At 41.2% G+C, this 18,563-nt stretch overlaps 1 protein-coding gene across 1 annotated transcript; it reads right to left on the reverse strand.

The window, feature by feature from the left end:
- Window positions 1–805: 805 nt before the first annotated feature.
- On the reverse strand, window positions 806–18,032 carry nox5 (NADPH oxidase, EF-hand calcium binding domain 5). The gene is made up of 16 exons (XM_061722584.1): window positions 17,913–18,032; window positions 15,677–15,827; window positions 14,978–15,188; window positions 14,417–14,654; window positions 13,016–13,169; window positions 12,568–12,740; window positions 11,958–12,140; window positions 11,562–11,694; window positions 8,723–8,865; window positions 8,475–8,642; window positions 7,436–7,480; window positions 7,114–7,238; window positions 4,766–4,850; window positions 4,562–4,661; window positions 3,793–3,959; window positions 806–3,224 (listed from the first exon to the last, which is right to left on the reverse strand). Exons 1-16 carry the CDS (start codon window positions 18,030–18,032, stop codon window positions 3,093–3,095), a joined length of 2,328 nt encoding a protein of 775 aa, XP_061578568.1. The 3' UTR covers window positions 806–3,092.
- Between the last annotated feature and the right edge of the window lie 531 nt (window positions 18,033–18,563).

Below are 18,563 nucleotides of genomic sequence, written 5' to 3' on the forward strand. Positions count from 1 at the left end.
GCTGATCTCTCTCTCTCTCTCTCTCTCTCTCTCTCTCTCTCTCTCAGAGCGTACGCCGTAGGGTACGCGACGACGCGCACCTACGCCGTAAGCTCTGCGTTGGTGTAATGCAGAACCATAAATCAGCCTTAAAGGTTTCACGCGCGCACGTAAAACTCATTATATATATTAAAAAAAATCTGTGTCCCTTTAGGGGCTCCGTACCTCTTGGCCTCCACCTTCAAATCACACCACTTCTTTTTTTTTCTGCACCATCTGTCCGTGGCACTCACGGCATTTATTTATATACTATTTATACTTTTACTGTGACCACCAAATAATGTTGTTTTCCTGGCCTCCACCTCATCCACAACTTCTCAATCTCAGTCTCCGTGAAATTTAGTGGCACGGTTGCCTGGCTCGACACCTCTCATTCATCCTGACGTGCAGCAGAAACAGGCTGCAGGAAGCCGCTGCACATGCTCAGCAGGCTCATTTATATGCAAATACAGGTATCATGTAGTTTGCATTGCCCATTAATGGTAAAAAGTGGGCGTGTAGAGGGCGGGATATGAGTCGAATTCAGGTGTGCAACCTTCCAGCTGGACCGTGATTTATAAAGCGAACATTGCGTGCAAGCACACGGTTTTAGAAATCCAGATTTTTTTGTGCGCACGCCATTTTCGGCTTTTGGGCGCACGTGCACTTTTAGTATGAATCCTACGCACTCTTTTATAAATGAGGCCCCAGGACCCAGGGACTAACTCAGTAGTGGAAATGATGTCAGCATCCAGATCCGGTGAAAAAAAACCCCAACCCCTCATACCCCACTCTACCTCATTGTCATGATCCGTGTGTGTCTCTTGCAAAAACATATCAAGCTTCTTCTGAATGAACATCTCCAAAGTAACTATCCTTTTAAGTGGACCCCTCCCATCATTGATGACCCCACCCTGCTATTACTGTATGCATAGAGGTGAAAAGGAGAGGAAAGACCCAGTGCACCATAACTGTCTTAAAAAAATCTTCCTTTATTTGCTAATAACAGTCTTGTCATGTGCTTCTTCAAACGGAACAGTTTCTTCTCATCAAGCATCCCAAAACCTTTTCCGCATCGTGAAAATAATCAAGAATTTTAACAGGTTTTCCAAAAGTTTAATCAAGGAAAGCATTGATTTCTTCCAGAGTGTACAAGTCACCACTGGATGTTTGTAACTCAGCGATGGAAACGCTGGCCGAGCCGCTGTCATATTCCACATCTTCACCCTGAGCAGCTCCGGCTTCACCCTGAGCCGCCGCACCCTCACCTGCGGGCAGCTCTGCTGCCTCAGCAGTGACAAAGTTAGGATCAGCTGTCTGCTCCATTTCTGGGTCAAGATGGCCACAGTTTGAGGACTCTTGTAGAACATGATTCCAGTTTCCTCAGTGCCATCCCTCACAAGCAGCACATTGTGACCTCTGCTCCCCTCATCAGAGACAGGTGACGGGGGAGACTCGCCTTCATCCGCAGTCCAAGGAGCACCGACTTTGCTTCCGCGTTTAGATTCATATCAACCTGCCTCCTTATGTTTGTGTGGACAAGCAGCCCGTTTATGCCCAACATCCCCACACTCCAAACATTTCATGTTCCCAGTGCTTGCGTAAACCATATAAGATCCCCCTTCACATTTACCTCTTAAAGACACTTCCAGCGTCTGTGTGTCAGAGTTCACATACATTAACACCTGCCTCCTAAAAGACTGACCATGCTTTAGTTTATCGTGTTACACCCCGAACCCACAATTTTTAAACCACTGGTGAACTTCCCAAAACGGTGGAGCTCCTTCTCCAGTAAGTCATTAGAAATAAATAGCAGGACACCTGAAATGACAACCTGTTGGAAGGCACCGCAAGTGGTGACACCTGTAGGTGCTCTGTCGCAATAGTCACCCCGCTGACAATCAACGGATCACAGAACGCCCCTCTTCCAAAAAAAAATCACCACCTCCTTATTCATTCTCGAAGCATAAATCAAGTTGACGTGACCAACAATATCACCAACAGCCAGGAGAACTGTCAACCGGGATTTATGGATCAGACTGAATCCGAATCCTCAAAGAGAGGGGCGGTGCCCCTAAAGACACCAACCCCGCAAACAAAACAAAAACTCAGAAGAATCGGTGTAAATAAGGAGTATTATAAAACAGAACATGAAGAAAAAGTTAGAAACAACTCTTCCACTCTCCCTGTCGAACTCATCAACGCACTCCCAGCATGCACTGCAGAAAGAAAGCTGGACCAGTATCTGGCCAACTTGGCTTTTATATAGTTTAGCTTAACATAGAAGAAAGTATAGAAAGTAGCCTATGAACTTGCTTTTCTGAATTTTCACCACCACCACCGTCATTTAGCAGACGCTTTTATCCAAAGCGACTTACATCTGAGAGAACAACATAAGCAAGAAATCACATAGGAGGGTACAGCTGGATCAGTGCTGGTCAGACTGCTGTTGGTCCAGTTGGACTGACATGCCAGTGTTAGAGCATTTTTTTTTGTAAATATCTGTGAAAAGTGTGACACGTTATTCCTGTTAAAAAAAGAAGTAAATAAAAGGTTTATTTCATGTGCCTGTTTAGTTTAAGTGTGCGCTAACCAGCCCTGTTTTGTACAACACAACCTTAACCATTCAAAAAGAACAAAAAAAGATGTAGGGACGTTAAATGTATTTGTTCTCGACCCATCCCATAAGTATTTTCTGTGATTCCTTCAAAAATTCCCTGATCACAGATTCTCTCTGACCCTAAAGATGTTCACTTCTGCTTCCAAAAAGACAAAGAAAGATACAACAAAGGCTGAATTTCCTATATAAGTCTAACACTGAGGGATCTCACACACACACACATACACGCGTGCGTGCGCACACACACACACACACACACACACACACACACACACACACACACACACACACACACACACACACACACACACACACACACACACACACACACACACACACACACACACACACACACACACACACACACACACACACACACACACACACACACACACACACACACACACACACACACACACACAGTGAAGCAGCAGCTGCAGGTGTGACTCAGTCCTCAGAAGTTCTCTTTGTAGAAGTTGAAACTGAAGCGTTCACACTGGGCTTTGATGACTTTAGCCAGAGCAGGAGCACCGCAATAAAACACGTGGACTTTTCCTTTCTTCTCTTGTGACAGCTTCTGAAACACCTGACACACACACACAGACACACGCACACACACACGCACACACACACACACACACACACATTATTCAGAGGTGTGAGTACTGAAAATGAAACAGATATGGATGGAATGACATTACTGCCACGCTGGAAACTCACAGCAGGCAGACGAGCTAAATTTAGTCTGTTATGTCTTCTTTGAAGGTCATAATAGCTGAAGAAAACTAAATATATAATCCTTAGGGGAGACGTCTGTTTGCTTGAACCCTGAGCAGGAACTGGTGGACTGGTGCAGCTTCCTGCTGCCTGCAGAGCAAAGTTCCTGTGTTCTTGTTTGCCTACAGATGTTCTACAGTTTAGAACATCTGTGTAGAATCTACACGGTCTGACAGAATAAGTACTTTTCCTGCCGATAAAAACCCCCACCTGCAGCACTAAGTACCCATCATCCTACTGCATTCTGGGACATATAGCTTAACAAATGGACAATTACAGCAGGTCTGCAGGTTGCACCTCATGTTGTCTCAGGTTTGACAGATTCATCTTTGGCTCTGTGGACATGTGGAAAACAAAAGTTGTGAACAGCACCTCACCTTCCCCCACTGGGGTCGTCCTGGCTGGGTTCTGGTCCTCAGGCCCGTGATGGAGTCTCTCTTCTCTTTCTTGGCCAAAAGGTCGAGTGCCATCTGCAGCCCGATCGCCTTCATGTCATTCTTACCGAGAGCTGATGTCATGTACATGTGCATCTCCAGGAAGCGACCTGTAATCCAGAAGCTGGATGAAAACTGAACTTCAGCATGAAATTCAACACATCAGTTAACCCTAACCCTAATGGATATAAAACAACATACTTTTAACATTTTTGAGAGGTTAAACATAACTCAGTGTTTTTTTTTAGGCTTCTAAATTTTATACACTGCAAAAACTCAAAATCTTACCAGGTATATTTGTCTTATTTCTAGTTAAAATGTCTCATTTTTAGTCAAAAAATATCATTACACTTAAAACAAGAGTCACCACCAGAAAAATAACTTATTTGACAATTTTCACCTGTTTTAAGTAAATTTTCACTTGAAATACGTAGAAAAACCTGCCAGTGGGACAAGATTTATCTTCTCATTACAAGCAAAACAATCTTATTTTAAGGCAAAATCTACTTGAAACAGGTGAAAATTGTTGTTTTTTCCAGTAATGAGTCTTGTTTTAAGTGTAATGAGATTTTTTTTGACATTTTAACTAGAAATAAGACAAATATTCTTGTTAAGATTTTGAGTTTTTGCAGTGTAGAGTTTCTATTTGGATTCATTTCTCCAGACTATCCCCTTAAAGGACTTGCCTCTGTTTTACACATCTTTTTCTCACCCTCTGGTTCCTCGTCAGCCTGGTCCAGCTCCAATTTGGTCAGCAAACTAACAAACCATTCAAAAGACCTCTGGTCTCTGTTGATCCAGATGAAGTCGACCTGAAGTGCAAATACAAACTCGTGTTTGGTTGCTTGTGTATCAAATGAGGTGCAGAAGGACATGACAGATAGTTACACTTGCAGAACAGTGATGCATCACTTACTTTGCGCAGGTACATGTTGCTGTCTTTAATGTTTTCACACCAGGAGTAGTTACAGCTGGGACAGTTCTGCTTCCTCATACGATACCTGAGACAAACAAACACTGGGCTTACAGTGAGATACGTTTCACAACTCATTCCAGGATTTATTTTCTCAAAATGGGCAAGAATCTGTTTGAAACATAAATATATCAGGAGATACACTGAGCGACTTTATTCACATATAAACATATATTTTGGAAATTGAGTTCTCAAGTTCTAAGAAAAGTCTGATATTAGCAGTATAAAATAGTTACAAATTTGTCCCAGCTGTGATCAAAACTATTGACTGATTTCTGAGATTTTTTTCAGCTAAAATTGTCTCAGTAATTTGCACAGATAACAGTTGACCAGGACTTATACCCAGTACTGGAGTTGAGGGGGGATGAGGGGGGATGGCATCCCCCCCTGAAATAAAAACGGTCAAAATCATCCCCCCTGTAAAACTGCCATCCCCCCTTTCCATCCCTTATGTCATTTCATCAATGAATGTGGTTTTACTGCTATTTCAACATTTAGAGTCATCACCAGAAAAATAACTTATTTGACAATTTTCACCTGTTTCAAGTAAATTTTCACTTGAAATAAGTAGGAAAATCTGCCAGTGGGACAAGATTTATCTTCTCATTACAAGCAAAAAAAACTTGTTCCACTGGCAGATTTTTCTACTCATTTCAAGTGAAAATCTACTTCAAACAGGTGAAAATTGTTGTTTTTTCCAGTGATTAGTCTTGTTTTAAGTGTAATGAGATTTAATTACTAAAATGAGACATTTTAACTAGAAATAAGACGACTATTCTTGTTAAGATTTTGAGTTTTTGCAGTGATCCATTTTACTTATCCTGTGAAGGACAGAGTCATATTGATAAGTTCAGAAAGTTTTTGTGTTTTGATGTATTTGATGTAAGCCCAGTGGATATTTAAAGCTTACAGAAGGCTGCATTTAACTGCTGCTATGTCATTCCTCCAGTATTTCTGCAGGTGTTTTGGTCAGTGCTATTATTTGTAATATATTGCATTATTTGTATTCAGCACAAATTATCTGTCCCCATATGATAAAATCCACCATCCCCCCTGATTTTTATTTTTTTTTTACAACTCAAGTACTGCTTATAACGAGGCTCAGTTACAAATGGCTGCAGGTAATGTCCAGAGGTAACAAGACTTGAGGTCAGTAGTCATTAATGTAGCACCTTTAGTGAGATACTGATATATACGGATAAACAGGAAGCCCCAAGGCAGATCTAGGGCAGACCCAGGATTCACTAAAGAGGTTACTTGTCATGCTTGGAAACATCTCAATGAAAGAAAGAAGAGTTGTTGAGAGAGGGAGGTCGGAGGATGCTCTGCTCTGTTCCCCTGCGAACCACATTAAGATATGCAGCAGAAAAAGAAAGAATACCTTCTCCTGGAAAGCCTGCCAAGCAAACCACATTCGTTGTCATGAACTAACATTTAACATGCTGACTGAGACCTGCCGAGTCAGAGATGTAGGTTAGAGGTTCCTGGCATGGTGTAAGGTTTTATGCAGCTATTTCAAAGAAGAGGTGTGTACCAGATGGTTTTCATTATGTAATGAAACTTAAAATGTTGGAAGTGAAAAGTCAACACGCATCTGCTTCCACCCTAAAATCACTTGATGCTGTTATCACTCAGCTCTAAGATTCATCACTGGTGACGGTTATTCTACTCATCATTGCATCTTCTATGAAAAACTTGGGTGGACTCCCCTTTCTGTCAGACGTGATAGGCATTGGTTTCTCTTTGTTTATAAAGCCCTAATTGGAAGGCTTCCTCATTACCTTAGCTCCTCACTGAGGTGGCATAATGGTAGATACTCAACCCAATCCTCTAATTTTCTCATGCTGGAAGTGTCATGTCCACGGACTGAATTGGGAAAAACTGCATTTAGCTACTGCACGGCTCACAGTTGGAACATTTTGCAACATGCATTGAAGTTGGAAACGTTTGTGCAGCTTGGTCAATTCAAATCCTTAATTGCTGACCATTTTACCCATGTTTGTAATAGTTTTTAATTTTTCACTTTTATTTTTATTGTATTATTCTCTTTATATGGTTGTTGTACCTTCGGCATCATTGTAAATGAGGGCTTGCTCTCAATGATTTCTCCGAATTCAAAAAAAGGTTGATGAAAGAGAGGATACTTCATTTTTCACGTGACTTCCCTAACCTGCCACTGGAAGACACTGAAAATGTTGGCAAGAAGTCTACATGTCAGCTCCTGAACTGAAATACACCTGGGACAGCGGTGCACTAATGGATGGGACGAGACCTGGACCTCAGTTTCTCACCGGTACATGATGCTTTGCAAAATGGAAGCAAAAGGAGTGATCCCAATTCCTGCTCCAATCAGGACCGCGTGTTCAGACGCGAAGATCTGCCGTGTTGAAGTCCCATACGGTCCATCAACGTAACACTGAAACAACAAACATCCACACTCAGAACCATCTGCAGTAAATTGTTCAATTCCCAACACATGTCCAACAGTTGCGTGTATCCTCAGCCACGCTCTTCCATTCAGAGGAGGGTGGAGGCCGGACACGTTGGAGAGGGAGGTGAATGAGCAACCGGGTTGTTACTGGACTCTCCTTCAAGACTTCGTAAGTTCTTTACCTTGATGTTGCAGAACCTGTGGTTCTCACCAAACGTGACAGAAATCTGCGAGGAAAAGAAAAAGCACATAATCATGCATGTATTAAAATGTGCACTGTTTGGACAACTTTATTTAAAAATCCCTACCTAGCAAAAAACTAGTGCGTCGTCTTCCTCTGAGCCACACAGCTCCACTTGGTCCAAAAATGATTAAAATCACAAAAGCTTCAGACCTGCCACATTGATTTTAATTGATTAACTATTCTTTTTCTCTTGAAACTATGCTTGTGAGATCTTTAAAGTCACAGAAAAGTTAATTAATAGATTTGCATGGAAATAGTTTCTAAGACTGACAACCACTTTGTACTAAATGATAGTAGACTATTAAACAAACTACTACAATTATTTTAGCCTCACACAGGTCCATCTAGCTGGGTATTTGATGACTACTTTGTTAACTGTTCTGTGACCATCACAAACATTTTCCCTGGATGCCAGTACACTGCAAAAACTCAAAATCTCAACAAGAATATTTGTCTTATTTCTAGTTAAAATGTCTCATTTTTAGTCAAAAAAATCTCATTACACTTAAAACAAGACTCATCACTGGAAAAAAACAACAATTTTCACCTGTTTCAAGTAGATTTTCACTTAAAATAAGTAGAAAAATCTGCCAGTGGAACAAGATTTTTTTGCTTGTAATGAGAAGATAAATCTGGTCCCACTGGCAGATTTTTCTACTTATTTCAAGTGAAAATTTACTTGAAACAGGTGAAAATTGTTTTTTTTTTTTTGGTAATGACTAAGATTCTGGCATTTGGGAGACTGGATCAGATCAGGAAGGACCATTTTTTTACATCTTCAGAAGCAATTAGTGATCTCAGAGCCAGTGAAGATGTTGGAAAAGTTTAAGCAGATAAATCTAGCACATTGTTGCCTTGAGTCAGAAGATGGGAACCAATGCTTGAAAGGACATGCAAATATTCAGTAACGGGTCTTTCTAAGGGCAGATGCAACAGAGATGGGGGTGTTTACTGAAGACCACAGCTCTGCGTCTAACCTCTGTGTGTGGAAAACACTCTCCTCCCTCTGCAGGCTCCGGGTCATCTGCAGGGGCCAGCTCTGATGTCTGTGAGCTGCTCTGACGGAACATTGTCAGCTCAATGGCATCGTCCTTGTTGGATGCCACGGCTCTGTTGGAGTCTGCAGAGCTAAACAAATCGTCCTGCTGAGAAGATTATAAAAAGCTTTGAGACTTTTCAAAGAAGATCCAGTAGCACACACTCAGAGTGACGTATGTTTTTCTACCTGGGCCTTCCCCTGCTGTCTGCGCTTCCTCAGGCTGGTGGCCAGTCTCTTGGGACAAACTGTTTGGTTCTCTGGATGAGTGAAATACTCATACAGCCGATTGGTCCACTGACCCATCGAGCGCACATGAAGCCACAGGGTGTCTGCATATCAGAGGTCACAGCAGTCAGGCTACAGAGAGTGGGAAATTGTTCTTGTTCTGAGTATGTTTCTTTGAAGCCCTGCATAGACTGCAAAAACTCAAAATCTTAACAAGAATATTTGTCTTATTTCTAGTTAGAATGTCTAATTTTCAGTAAAAAAAAAATCTCATTACACTTAAAACAAGACTCAAAAAACAACAATTTTCACCTGTTTCAAGTAGATTTTCACTTAAAATAAGTAGAACAAGATTTTTTTGCTTGTAATGATAAGATAAATCTTGTCCCACTGGCAAATTTTTCTACTTATTTCAAGTGAAAATGTACTTGAAACAGGTGAAAATTGTCAAATAACAAGTTATTTTTTCTGTTAATGACTCTTGTTTTAAGTGTAATGAGATTCTTTGACTAAAAATTAGACATTTTAACTAGAAATAAGACAAATATTCCTGGTAAGATTTTGAGTTTTTGCAGTGTACAAACTTTCAGGATCCCGTCACACAGTGTAGGAATAACCCCTAAAATCATCTTCTTTTGGATATGAAGATTTCTACTGCTCATAACCAACCAAAAATTAAAAAAAAAATCTACCCCTTACAAGTTAAACAATACATTTTAAATACATCTTTCAGTTATGAAAGATTTTTGCTGATGTCAATCTCGCTGAGAGGATCTTTTTTTTCCCAGCCCATCCATCAAAATATTTTTAAAAACTACCAGAGATTGGACTTACTGTATCATTATCATTATCATGATTATTATTAAATATTACTACTACTTTGCCAAAGTAATAATAATACAGTTTTTCTCTATTGCCAAAACACAAAACCCAGTACTCTAAACCAAATGACCAGTTGCCTAAACACATTTAGTAAAACTACCCCCCTTTTGCCACAACCACAAACACAATTCACCTGTAGACACTGTTCACAAAACCCATGCCCTTTTTCTCAAAACTCTAAACACATTTTACCGTGCTAAAACACATTTTGCATATAACTCTGCTCCAATATGCATTGTGAAGCTCATGTGATGCAAAATGCTACCCACAATCAGCAAAACTTGAACACAATGAACATACCTGGTTTCAATCAGTAAACACAACTACTCATAATTGAAAACACCTATTGCAAATGATGTGACCACACCTATATAAGTCAGTGCAGTTAGCTGAAGGCTCAAAAACAAAAATGGATGATCAAGACAGAAGAAGAGGAGTTCGTGTCAGAGGAGGGAGAGGAGCAGGTCGAGGAGGGAGAGGAGCAGGCCGAGGAGGGAGAGGAGCAGGCCGAGGAGGGAGAGGAGCAGGTCGAGGAGGGAGAGGAGCAGGTCGAGGAGGGAGAGGAGCAGGTCGAGGAGGGAGAGGAGCAGGTCGAGGAGGGAGAGGAGCAGGTCGAGGAGGGAGAGGAGCAGGTCGAGGAGGGAGAGGAGCAGGTCGAGGAGGGAGAGGAGCAGGTCGAGGAGGGAGAGGAGCAGGTCGAGGAGGGAGAGGAGCGGGCCGAGGAGTGGGCCAAAGAGGACAAGAAGCAGTCCAAAGAGGAGCAGGCCAAGGAGGGAGAGGAGAAGGATGTGTGTCTGCCACCCTACTCTCCGTTCCTAAACCCAATAGAGGAGTTCTTCTCATCATGGCGGTGGAAGGTCTATGACCGCTAACCTTACACCAGAGAGAACCTTCTCAGGGCTATGGACCTGGCCTGTGATGATGTGGCTGTGGAGGTGTTCCAAGGCTGGGTGCGGCATGCCAGGGCATTCTTCCCACGTTGTTTGGCTATGGACAATATTGCCTGTGACGTTGATGAGGTCCTGTGGCCCGACCCAGCCCGACGTGATGACGCCCCATGATTTCGGTGTCAACATACAACATACTGTGTCAATTTTCAAACGTACTGTAATAAAAGAAATCGCACCCTGAACATTGTGTTCTCAATTGTTACTTTACTGTATCTATTGTGTGTAATGGATCCTCTATGGAGTTTACAGTACTCATTTTTGCATTGAGTTGTGATATTACTGCATTTTCTGCATTATGTAACTATTCCCATGAAATGCACAAATCTATAGTTAATGCCCAAAACATATTTGAGAATAAATAAGGGTTGCTCAAATGCATCCTGGCAGTTGTGAAACTGTAAAAAGAACAGTCTCACACTGTGAAAATTGTGTTTTCAATTTTTTTGGTAATGTGGTTAATGATGTTCAGTAGTGTTTACATTTCTGCAAGCCTTGAGTGGTATTTTGGTGTCAGAGTTTGCTTTTGAGCATATGAGCAACTGTTTTGGTGTGATGGGTTTGCTTTTGAGCATGTGAGCATCTGTTTTGGTGTGATGGGTTGGTTTTTGAGCATATGAACAGCTGTTTTGGTGTGATGGGTTGGTTTTTGAGCATATGAGCAACTGTTTTGGTGTGATGGGTTGGTTTTGAAAAGAAACTGTGAGGTTTAGTGTACGTAGCTTTAGAAAAGTGTTTTGTGTTTAGAGTTTTGTGAAAAGTGAGGGCAGTATCGTGAAATGTGTTTAAGCAATAGAGAAAAACTGTAATAGTAGTAACAAGAAGAAAAAAGTGTCAGTGAGATACAAACTACAGCTGTAATAAACAGCTCTCTGATTCAACAGAGGTTCTGGGTCATCAGAGCTCTGCAGGTTCTTCTCCTTTACCATAAATCCAGAAACAAGTTCAGCTGTCTACAGTTGTAGCTGTACCTGATTGCTCCGGAGCGCTGCTGATGGTAAACGGGTGCCACTCATACTTGGCTATTACTGGGATGTTGATGTAGATGTAATCTCCAGGTTTAAACTGGAAAAACTGAGGACGTCGGATCACCAGATGAGTCACCTGCAAATTAAACAACACACTAACTTTTATGGCACTTATGGCACCTTTTCTGGAGGATGACAGGCTGTTTTTATTGGATATTAGAATTCAAACCACAGCTGAGTTACCTGCCAGGTGATAGCACGTATCACAAAAGATAGTTTAACTTTGGGTCTGTGCGCCAAAAAAACAAGATTTGAAACTGCACGTCCCTTCTCTGACTGATGGTGTACAAAACAGAGTGTAACATTTGTGATGTGTGTTGCTTTGCTGCAGCCGAGCACCTTGGATGGCAGCACGTTCACTTCCACAATGAAAAGACCTCCCATACGAGACGCTGCAATTCCTACAACCTTCTCCAGCAGGAAGATCAGACCTGGAACCACGAACCACTTCCAGAAGTTTGCACAGTGAATTATAAGCAGGGTCAAGACCACCACATAAGACAGGTGAGACCAGTAGAACACCTGCAAGAAATGCAACACCAGTGTATCACTGCATGAAACATGGTATGACAACAGAAACGTTGTTTGGAAGCTGTATGGGAGCAGCTGTCTGAGCTTTCTAGCATTTGAATAGTCATTGAGAATATGAGACATAAAATGGTAACGCTTAGTGCACAGATAAAGACAAGTCATGACTCCTGGGAATTAAGCACTGGGCATTTTATGGATGCAGGAACATTATTCAGACTCCAAACCCCATATGTAGCAAAGATTAAAAGAAGGAAGAGTTGCAATGCTTATACCAAAGTCTCTGCACTCCGGATACTGAACTCAAGTATGTTCAGGGTATTGGATTAATGCTGTAACATGATAAAAAGATGTGAGGAACAGCAATGATGAGGATGTCTCACATACAGATATGCACATTCTGAATTTCCTGGATCCTTACCTCAAAGTGTCCGCTGCGTCGTACGAATGTGCAGGAACAGAGAACCATGAGACAGATGAACAGCTGGAGGGCCAGTCCGGTCAGTGACGCTGTCCCTTTCACCCAACCGATCCCCGGCCGTGTGGTCAGCAGGTACTCCCAGAGACTGAACTGGCTCTGCTTGGACAGCTGAGCTGAAACACACAGGACCAATCAGTGCAGCAGGTCCAACACACTGAGACCTGACCTGGAACATCAGCTTCAAGAGCCTGAGAATGAGTTAAAGCACTTCAATACTTGATTAGATTTTAACAACTGATTTGATCTATTGTTCTTTTTTTCTCTCTCTTTTTGTTTACATTTAAAAAAATCATGCTTTCTTTTTATTTATGTGATGTTTTAATGTCTCTGTAAAGCACTTTGAATCACCTTGTTGTTGGATTGTGCTGTAGAAATAAGCTTGCCTTACCAAAGTTGAGCACGTGTGCAGTGGTGTGCACCAGTGTGAAGCAGAAGATGGCGTAACCAACAATCTGGTGCAGCAGGATGTTCTGGTCCAGAGGTAAGACCTTCGCCAACCACGTGGTCCTCAGCCACGTTAAACACCGGCGCAGCATCAGCACCTGAACACAAACACACACACATGGCCGGCTATCAGATTCCTGGTTGAAACCAGAAGTTTACATACACTGTGCAAAAAGCCATAAAATGTTTTGTCTCCCTGTCTGAAGTTAAATCAGACTAAACAGCCAGGATTACTAATATTATTTACTTTTGCTAAAGGCCATAATAATAATGAGAGAGAGAATTTCTTAGATAATTTTATATTACTTTCTTTGAGGTCAAAAGTTTACATACACAAAAAGTACTCTTCTTAAATAATGTGGGGAAGGCCAGATGATGATGTTAACTGTTAGTTAACTGTAAGTTAACTGACAACATGTGAGTTAATTGAAGGCACATCTGGGGATGTGTTTTAACGCCACAAATCATCACTTCTTCAGCTGTAACTCGTGATCAGCAGGTGTGTGCTGCCCTCTGCTGGACGCTACCCATTCAAACCACAACTAAATGTTAAATAATAATAATAATACATGAAAATGAATCGATGCATGAGAGGACATTATGAAATCATTATGCATTTCATTTATTTCTTTGTTATATGTATTTATATCAGAAAGAAACTGCATCAGAGTTCATGCATACTATTTACTTTCCAGACTATGACATGATAATCGTCATCATTTTTGAGACAAAACAGAGATTTTTATTTATTTTAAATATTGATAATATGAGGGCAAATGTCAAAAAGACAACAAACATTTGGACAAAAAAGGAAAATTGGTTTTACTGTAACTGTTATTTACAATATAAGCTGAAAGTTTAACATCTTAAATGGTTTTTATGGACATAGAGTGGAAACGCTGAGGCTTCAGAATGTGTTATCAATAGAGGTCATATTAGGCTTTTTGGATTTTTCTTGTACCTTCACTGTCTCGATTATTTTTTTTATTCGTTGCAAATGTATACAGATTAACCAAAGTTCAAGCTGAGATATTTTCTCCATAGAAAACACAACTACTAAACTTCCCAAAAGACCTTGATTTATTCCAGACTTCTCTTCTCATCTACATACATCACCTTCTAAAGCCTTTCTAGCCGCTACAATAGACGCCTCAAATAAAGAACAAACATTTATTCCAACATCAAACCATTTTGACCAATCTGGTCCGACAAGGAGTGGATGCTCCTCCATATCAGGACGCTGAGGTGGTTTGGGCTTCTGGTGAGCGTAAAATAGTTTCTTGTAAAAGTAACCAGTACCTACAGTTCTCAAAAGCGTGGAGGTGAAAGATCTCTGCGGTCGTACCATGACAAAGGTGCAGTTGAAGTTGAGACACTGGCCACAGGCTTTGGCCACCATGAAGCAGCCGCCGCCGTAGCTGTGCTGCAGCAAGGCTAGGATGAAGAGCAGCAGGTTGACGATGCCGTATGCACACAAGAACAGCAGCTTCCGGCTGTTGTTCTGCCAGTAAGCCCTGGTGAGGTACCGAGGAGCCTGATGCTTCTTTTTATCCACATCAGGAGGCTTCAACCAGTTGGCAGCACTGTGGAGGAGAAGAAGACGGGCAGAGAAAACCGGCTTCTGCAGGTTTATACACGTAACAATGGAATGACTGCGGGTTTAAAAGTGTTCAAATGCAATTTCCCTTAATTTCAAATACTACTTTATTCATGCTTGAAGGAATATTTGGCAAATCAAAGTGGTCTATAAATTGATCTCTTACTGTTCTCTTAATCATAGTTGTGCAAAAATAGTACTCCTGACTATTTCAGTGTTGGTCAATTTAATACATTTTAGAAAAGGACACTCCTGTTGCTCACTGGACAAAACTGTGTAGACAGAAGATGGCGGCTGGTGTGCAATCACCTGATGGTGAGGTTCTCCATCACTTCCGGGAAGCTCTCCAGCTCGGCTTTGAGCTCCTCAAAGGTGATGGAGCCGCTGTTATCTTTATCAGCCGACTCGAACAGCGCCAGCGTTAAGTCGTCCAGTTTCTCCTCCGGCAGAGTGATGGCGCTCTCATGCATACACGACTTCAAAACTGTTCTCAGCTCGTCTGGATCGATGGAGCCGCTGCCTATCAGCAGAAATACCCGGGGAGAGATGCTCTTTAAAAAAACACAATGTAGTTGTGGGGTGGAGTGTCTGGTGAATCTGACTCTAACAGAGTTCAGAACAAAAGGATGACTTTGTTATCAATATTTGTAGGTACATGAAGCAGGTTGAGGACATATGATATCAGATGTACTTTTTAAAGAGAAAATTTGAAAAAAGCTGTGACTCTTGTGTAGAGGAGGTGGGGTGAGATGAACCAGTGGGACTGTGCATATATATTGTCATTTGACTAAGTCAAACTTAGATGGTCAGTTTAACCCCAGATGCAGCAGCATAATCAATGACTGATCAACTAACTCTGATTTCTCTTTAATAAGACATCCTGAATTTAGGCGTTTAACACTTTCATGGTATTTCTGCTCTCCTTTAACCCACGTTTTGAGGTTTATTAAAAAAGTTGATTGTATTTCCAAAGTGTCCCTTGAAATGTTTGTGTGCGTGTGAACGGACCGTCCACATCGTAGACCTTGAAAAGGAAGCGGAGCTTGTCGGCCTCGTTGCCATGGATGACCAGGTCCAGCGCTTTGAACAACTCATCCAGACTGATAGATCCACTGCCATCTGAGTCAAACAGAGTGAAGAAACGCTCTGCAAAAAAGGACTGCGGACAACAAAAATGATTCTCATTGAAGATTTAATTTGCGTAGTTAATTAAAATGATCTTAGATCAACAACTGACACAAAGCAGACAGGAAACATTTCAGTATACGTTCCCCTGCGTACTGACACAAGATCCATTTCAGCCTGGATCTAGTTCATACGTGAATATATCATTCATCTTCATACTTGTAGGCACATCTAGGACAAATAGTTCTAGGATCTCTGGGTGTTCTGGGGACTAAGACCCCGTCCACACGTAGCCGGATATCTGCGGATATCTGCTAAACCGGAGATATTTTCCTACGTTTTGACCTGTCATCCACACGAAAACGCAAATAAACGAAGGTTTAAAAAAACTCCGGGCAAAGTGAAGATTTTTGAAAACTCCGTTTATGTAGATGCGTGTAGACACACACAACCGGAGTTTTGCGTTTTCGAACGTCACATTATGCTCCAAAACAACAACAAATCTGCTCTGACATGCAACTTTTGTTTAGTATAGAAATACAGATGATCCAGCATCTGTTCTCCAAGCCATTTATTAAATAAATGGTCTCTGCTCTTGACCGGCCGCTTACTGCGTTACACCGACACAGGGGGCTCCGCGGAGCCGCGGAGGCTGAACCTCCGCGGAGCCCCGCCGAGCCCCGCCGAGCCCCCGGAGCGGCGGAGCCCGCGGAGCTTCCCCGGGAGCCGCAGATGATCTACAGGTTAGAATGCTTATGAATGTGGTCGAAAACGCAGATCTTCGGTTACGTGTGGATGCAAATTTTTTTATAAACGGAGGGGGGAAATATTCGTTTTTAAAAATACCCGGCTACGTGTGGACGGGGTCTAAGGAACTGAAGGGGTGCACACCTTTGGGCTTTTACCTCTTGAAGGATTTATAAAGACAAATGCACATAGTTACTGCCTGAAATAATGTAGTGGCCAAATGGTGGGTGTTGGATGAGTGAAAACTCACCCCACAATAACACAAACTACACGTGTTGGTTTTTAGAGGCTGACGTTAGGGACCCATCCATCCATCCATTCATCTCCTACACTGCAAAAACTCTTATCTTACCAGGAATATTTGTCTTATTTCTAGTTAAAATGTCTTAATTGTATTCAAAAAATCTCATTACACTTAAAACAAGTCATTACCAGAAAAATAACTTGTTATTTGACAATTTCCACCTGTTTCAAGTAAATTTTCAATAAGTAGAAAAATCTGCCAGTGTGACAAGATTTATCTTCTCATTACAAGCAAAGAAATCTTGTTCCACTGGCAGATTTTTCTACTTATTTTAAGTGAAAATCTACTTGAAACAGGTGAAAATTGTTGTTTTTTTCCAGTGATGAGTCTTGTTTTAAGTGTAATGAGATTTTTTTGACTAAAAATGAGACATTTTAACTAGAAATAAGACAAATATTCTTGTTAAGATTTTGAGTTTTTGCAGTGTATAACCGCTTAATCCTGTACTGGGTGACGGGGTCTATCCCAGCTCATTATCGGTGACGGGCAGTGCTACACCTGTACAGGTGAGCAGTCTGTTGCAGGGCTTAGTTTAGGGACCAAAGCCCACGTTTGCCAAATTTACAATTACAATTTATTTGGCCTGGTTTTATTTTTGAATGGCAAATTCCAAATATTGAACTTGTATATCTCACCACTCACTGTACAGTTACGTAATTATCCCTACATCATTCTTTCATTGTTTATGTTACATCATTGTTTCATCACTGTACAGTTGCGTCATTGTTTTATTACTTTACAGTTATATCACAGATAGCTTCCCCTCACATTAGGAATTAAAGACCTTATAAAACACCCAATCTCTTAGGTTCACCATCTAGCATGCTTTGACATTATAAGAATTTTGAATTTCAACTTAAGTCTTGAATTTGGTTCTTTTTGAGTATAAATGGACTAAAGTAGACTGTACTTAAATATATTGAACCTGTTTTCTATTGGAAAAAAAGGCCTTGACATGACTTTAGTTTAGACTTTAGTAGTGATCTTTCACATCCATCACTGAGGACATTGTCTCTTTGCCCGGAAGTCGACTCAATTTCCCAAATAAAAGCTTTGATCCTTTCTCACCTCTTTGACTTTGAGAGCAGTTTTAAACTCATCAAGGTCGATCTCTTTATCTTCTCCGGCGATGGTCTCAAACTGTTTGGTGACCCACTCCAGCCAGCGAGTGTCTTCATCCTCACTCATAGTGCTGCAGTTGGGGGAAACACTCACACACTCACTGCTGGGAACATTTCTGATAAACATCACTGAAGATCTTGAACTGTTGGTCTAACTTCAACCTCTTGGTTTCATTTCTTACAGACCGAGCTAATGCTGGATCAAACCTGCTTGTTGTTTTACTCTCTCTTACATGTCCTCCATCAGTTTTCATTAGAAAGAAGAACTGTAGCTTTTTGGACTAAGTAAAACAGCTTTGAGATGACTGAAACTGCTTACTACGGAAGAGTATTAGGGCCATGCAGGGGAAAAAATATTTGAGAAGATTTTGGGGAAGATTTTTTTTATTGTGCACTTCGAGAAAAAAGTCGAATTGTCGAGATTAATGTTGAAATACAATTTCAAGAATAAAGTCGAAATTTCGTGAATAAAGTCGACATTTTGAGAATAAAGTTGAAATACATTTTGACTTTATTCTTGAATTTGTACTTCAACATTAATCTGGACATTTTGACTTTTTTCTCGACATTTTGACTTTTTTCTCGAAGTGCATAATGA

The sequence above is a fragment of the Cololabis saira genome, chromosome 5 (assembly GCF_033807715.1).
Source record: "Cololabis saira isolate AMF1-May2022 chromosome 5, fColSai1.1, whole genome shotgun sequence".
Classification (NCBI taxonomy): Eukaryota; Metazoa; Chordata; class Actinopteri; order Beloniformes; family Belonidae; genus Cololabis; species Cololabis saira.

Bases quoted from the DNA above. Each gene is read 5' to 3' on its own strand.
- nox5 (XM_061722584.1), bottom strand. From the start codon at position 18,032: ATGAGTGAGGATGAAGACACTCGCTGGCTGGAGTGGGTCACCAAACAG. The intron at 12,741-13,015 runs GTAAGGCAAGCT...TGTGTGTTTCAG, and splicing joins TGCACACGTGCTCAACTTTG to CTCAGCTGTCCAAGCAGAGC. The intron at 4,662-4,765 runs GTAAGTGATGCA...TTTGCACTTCAG, and splicing joins GCAACATGTACCTGCGCAAA to GTCGACTTCATCTGGATCAA.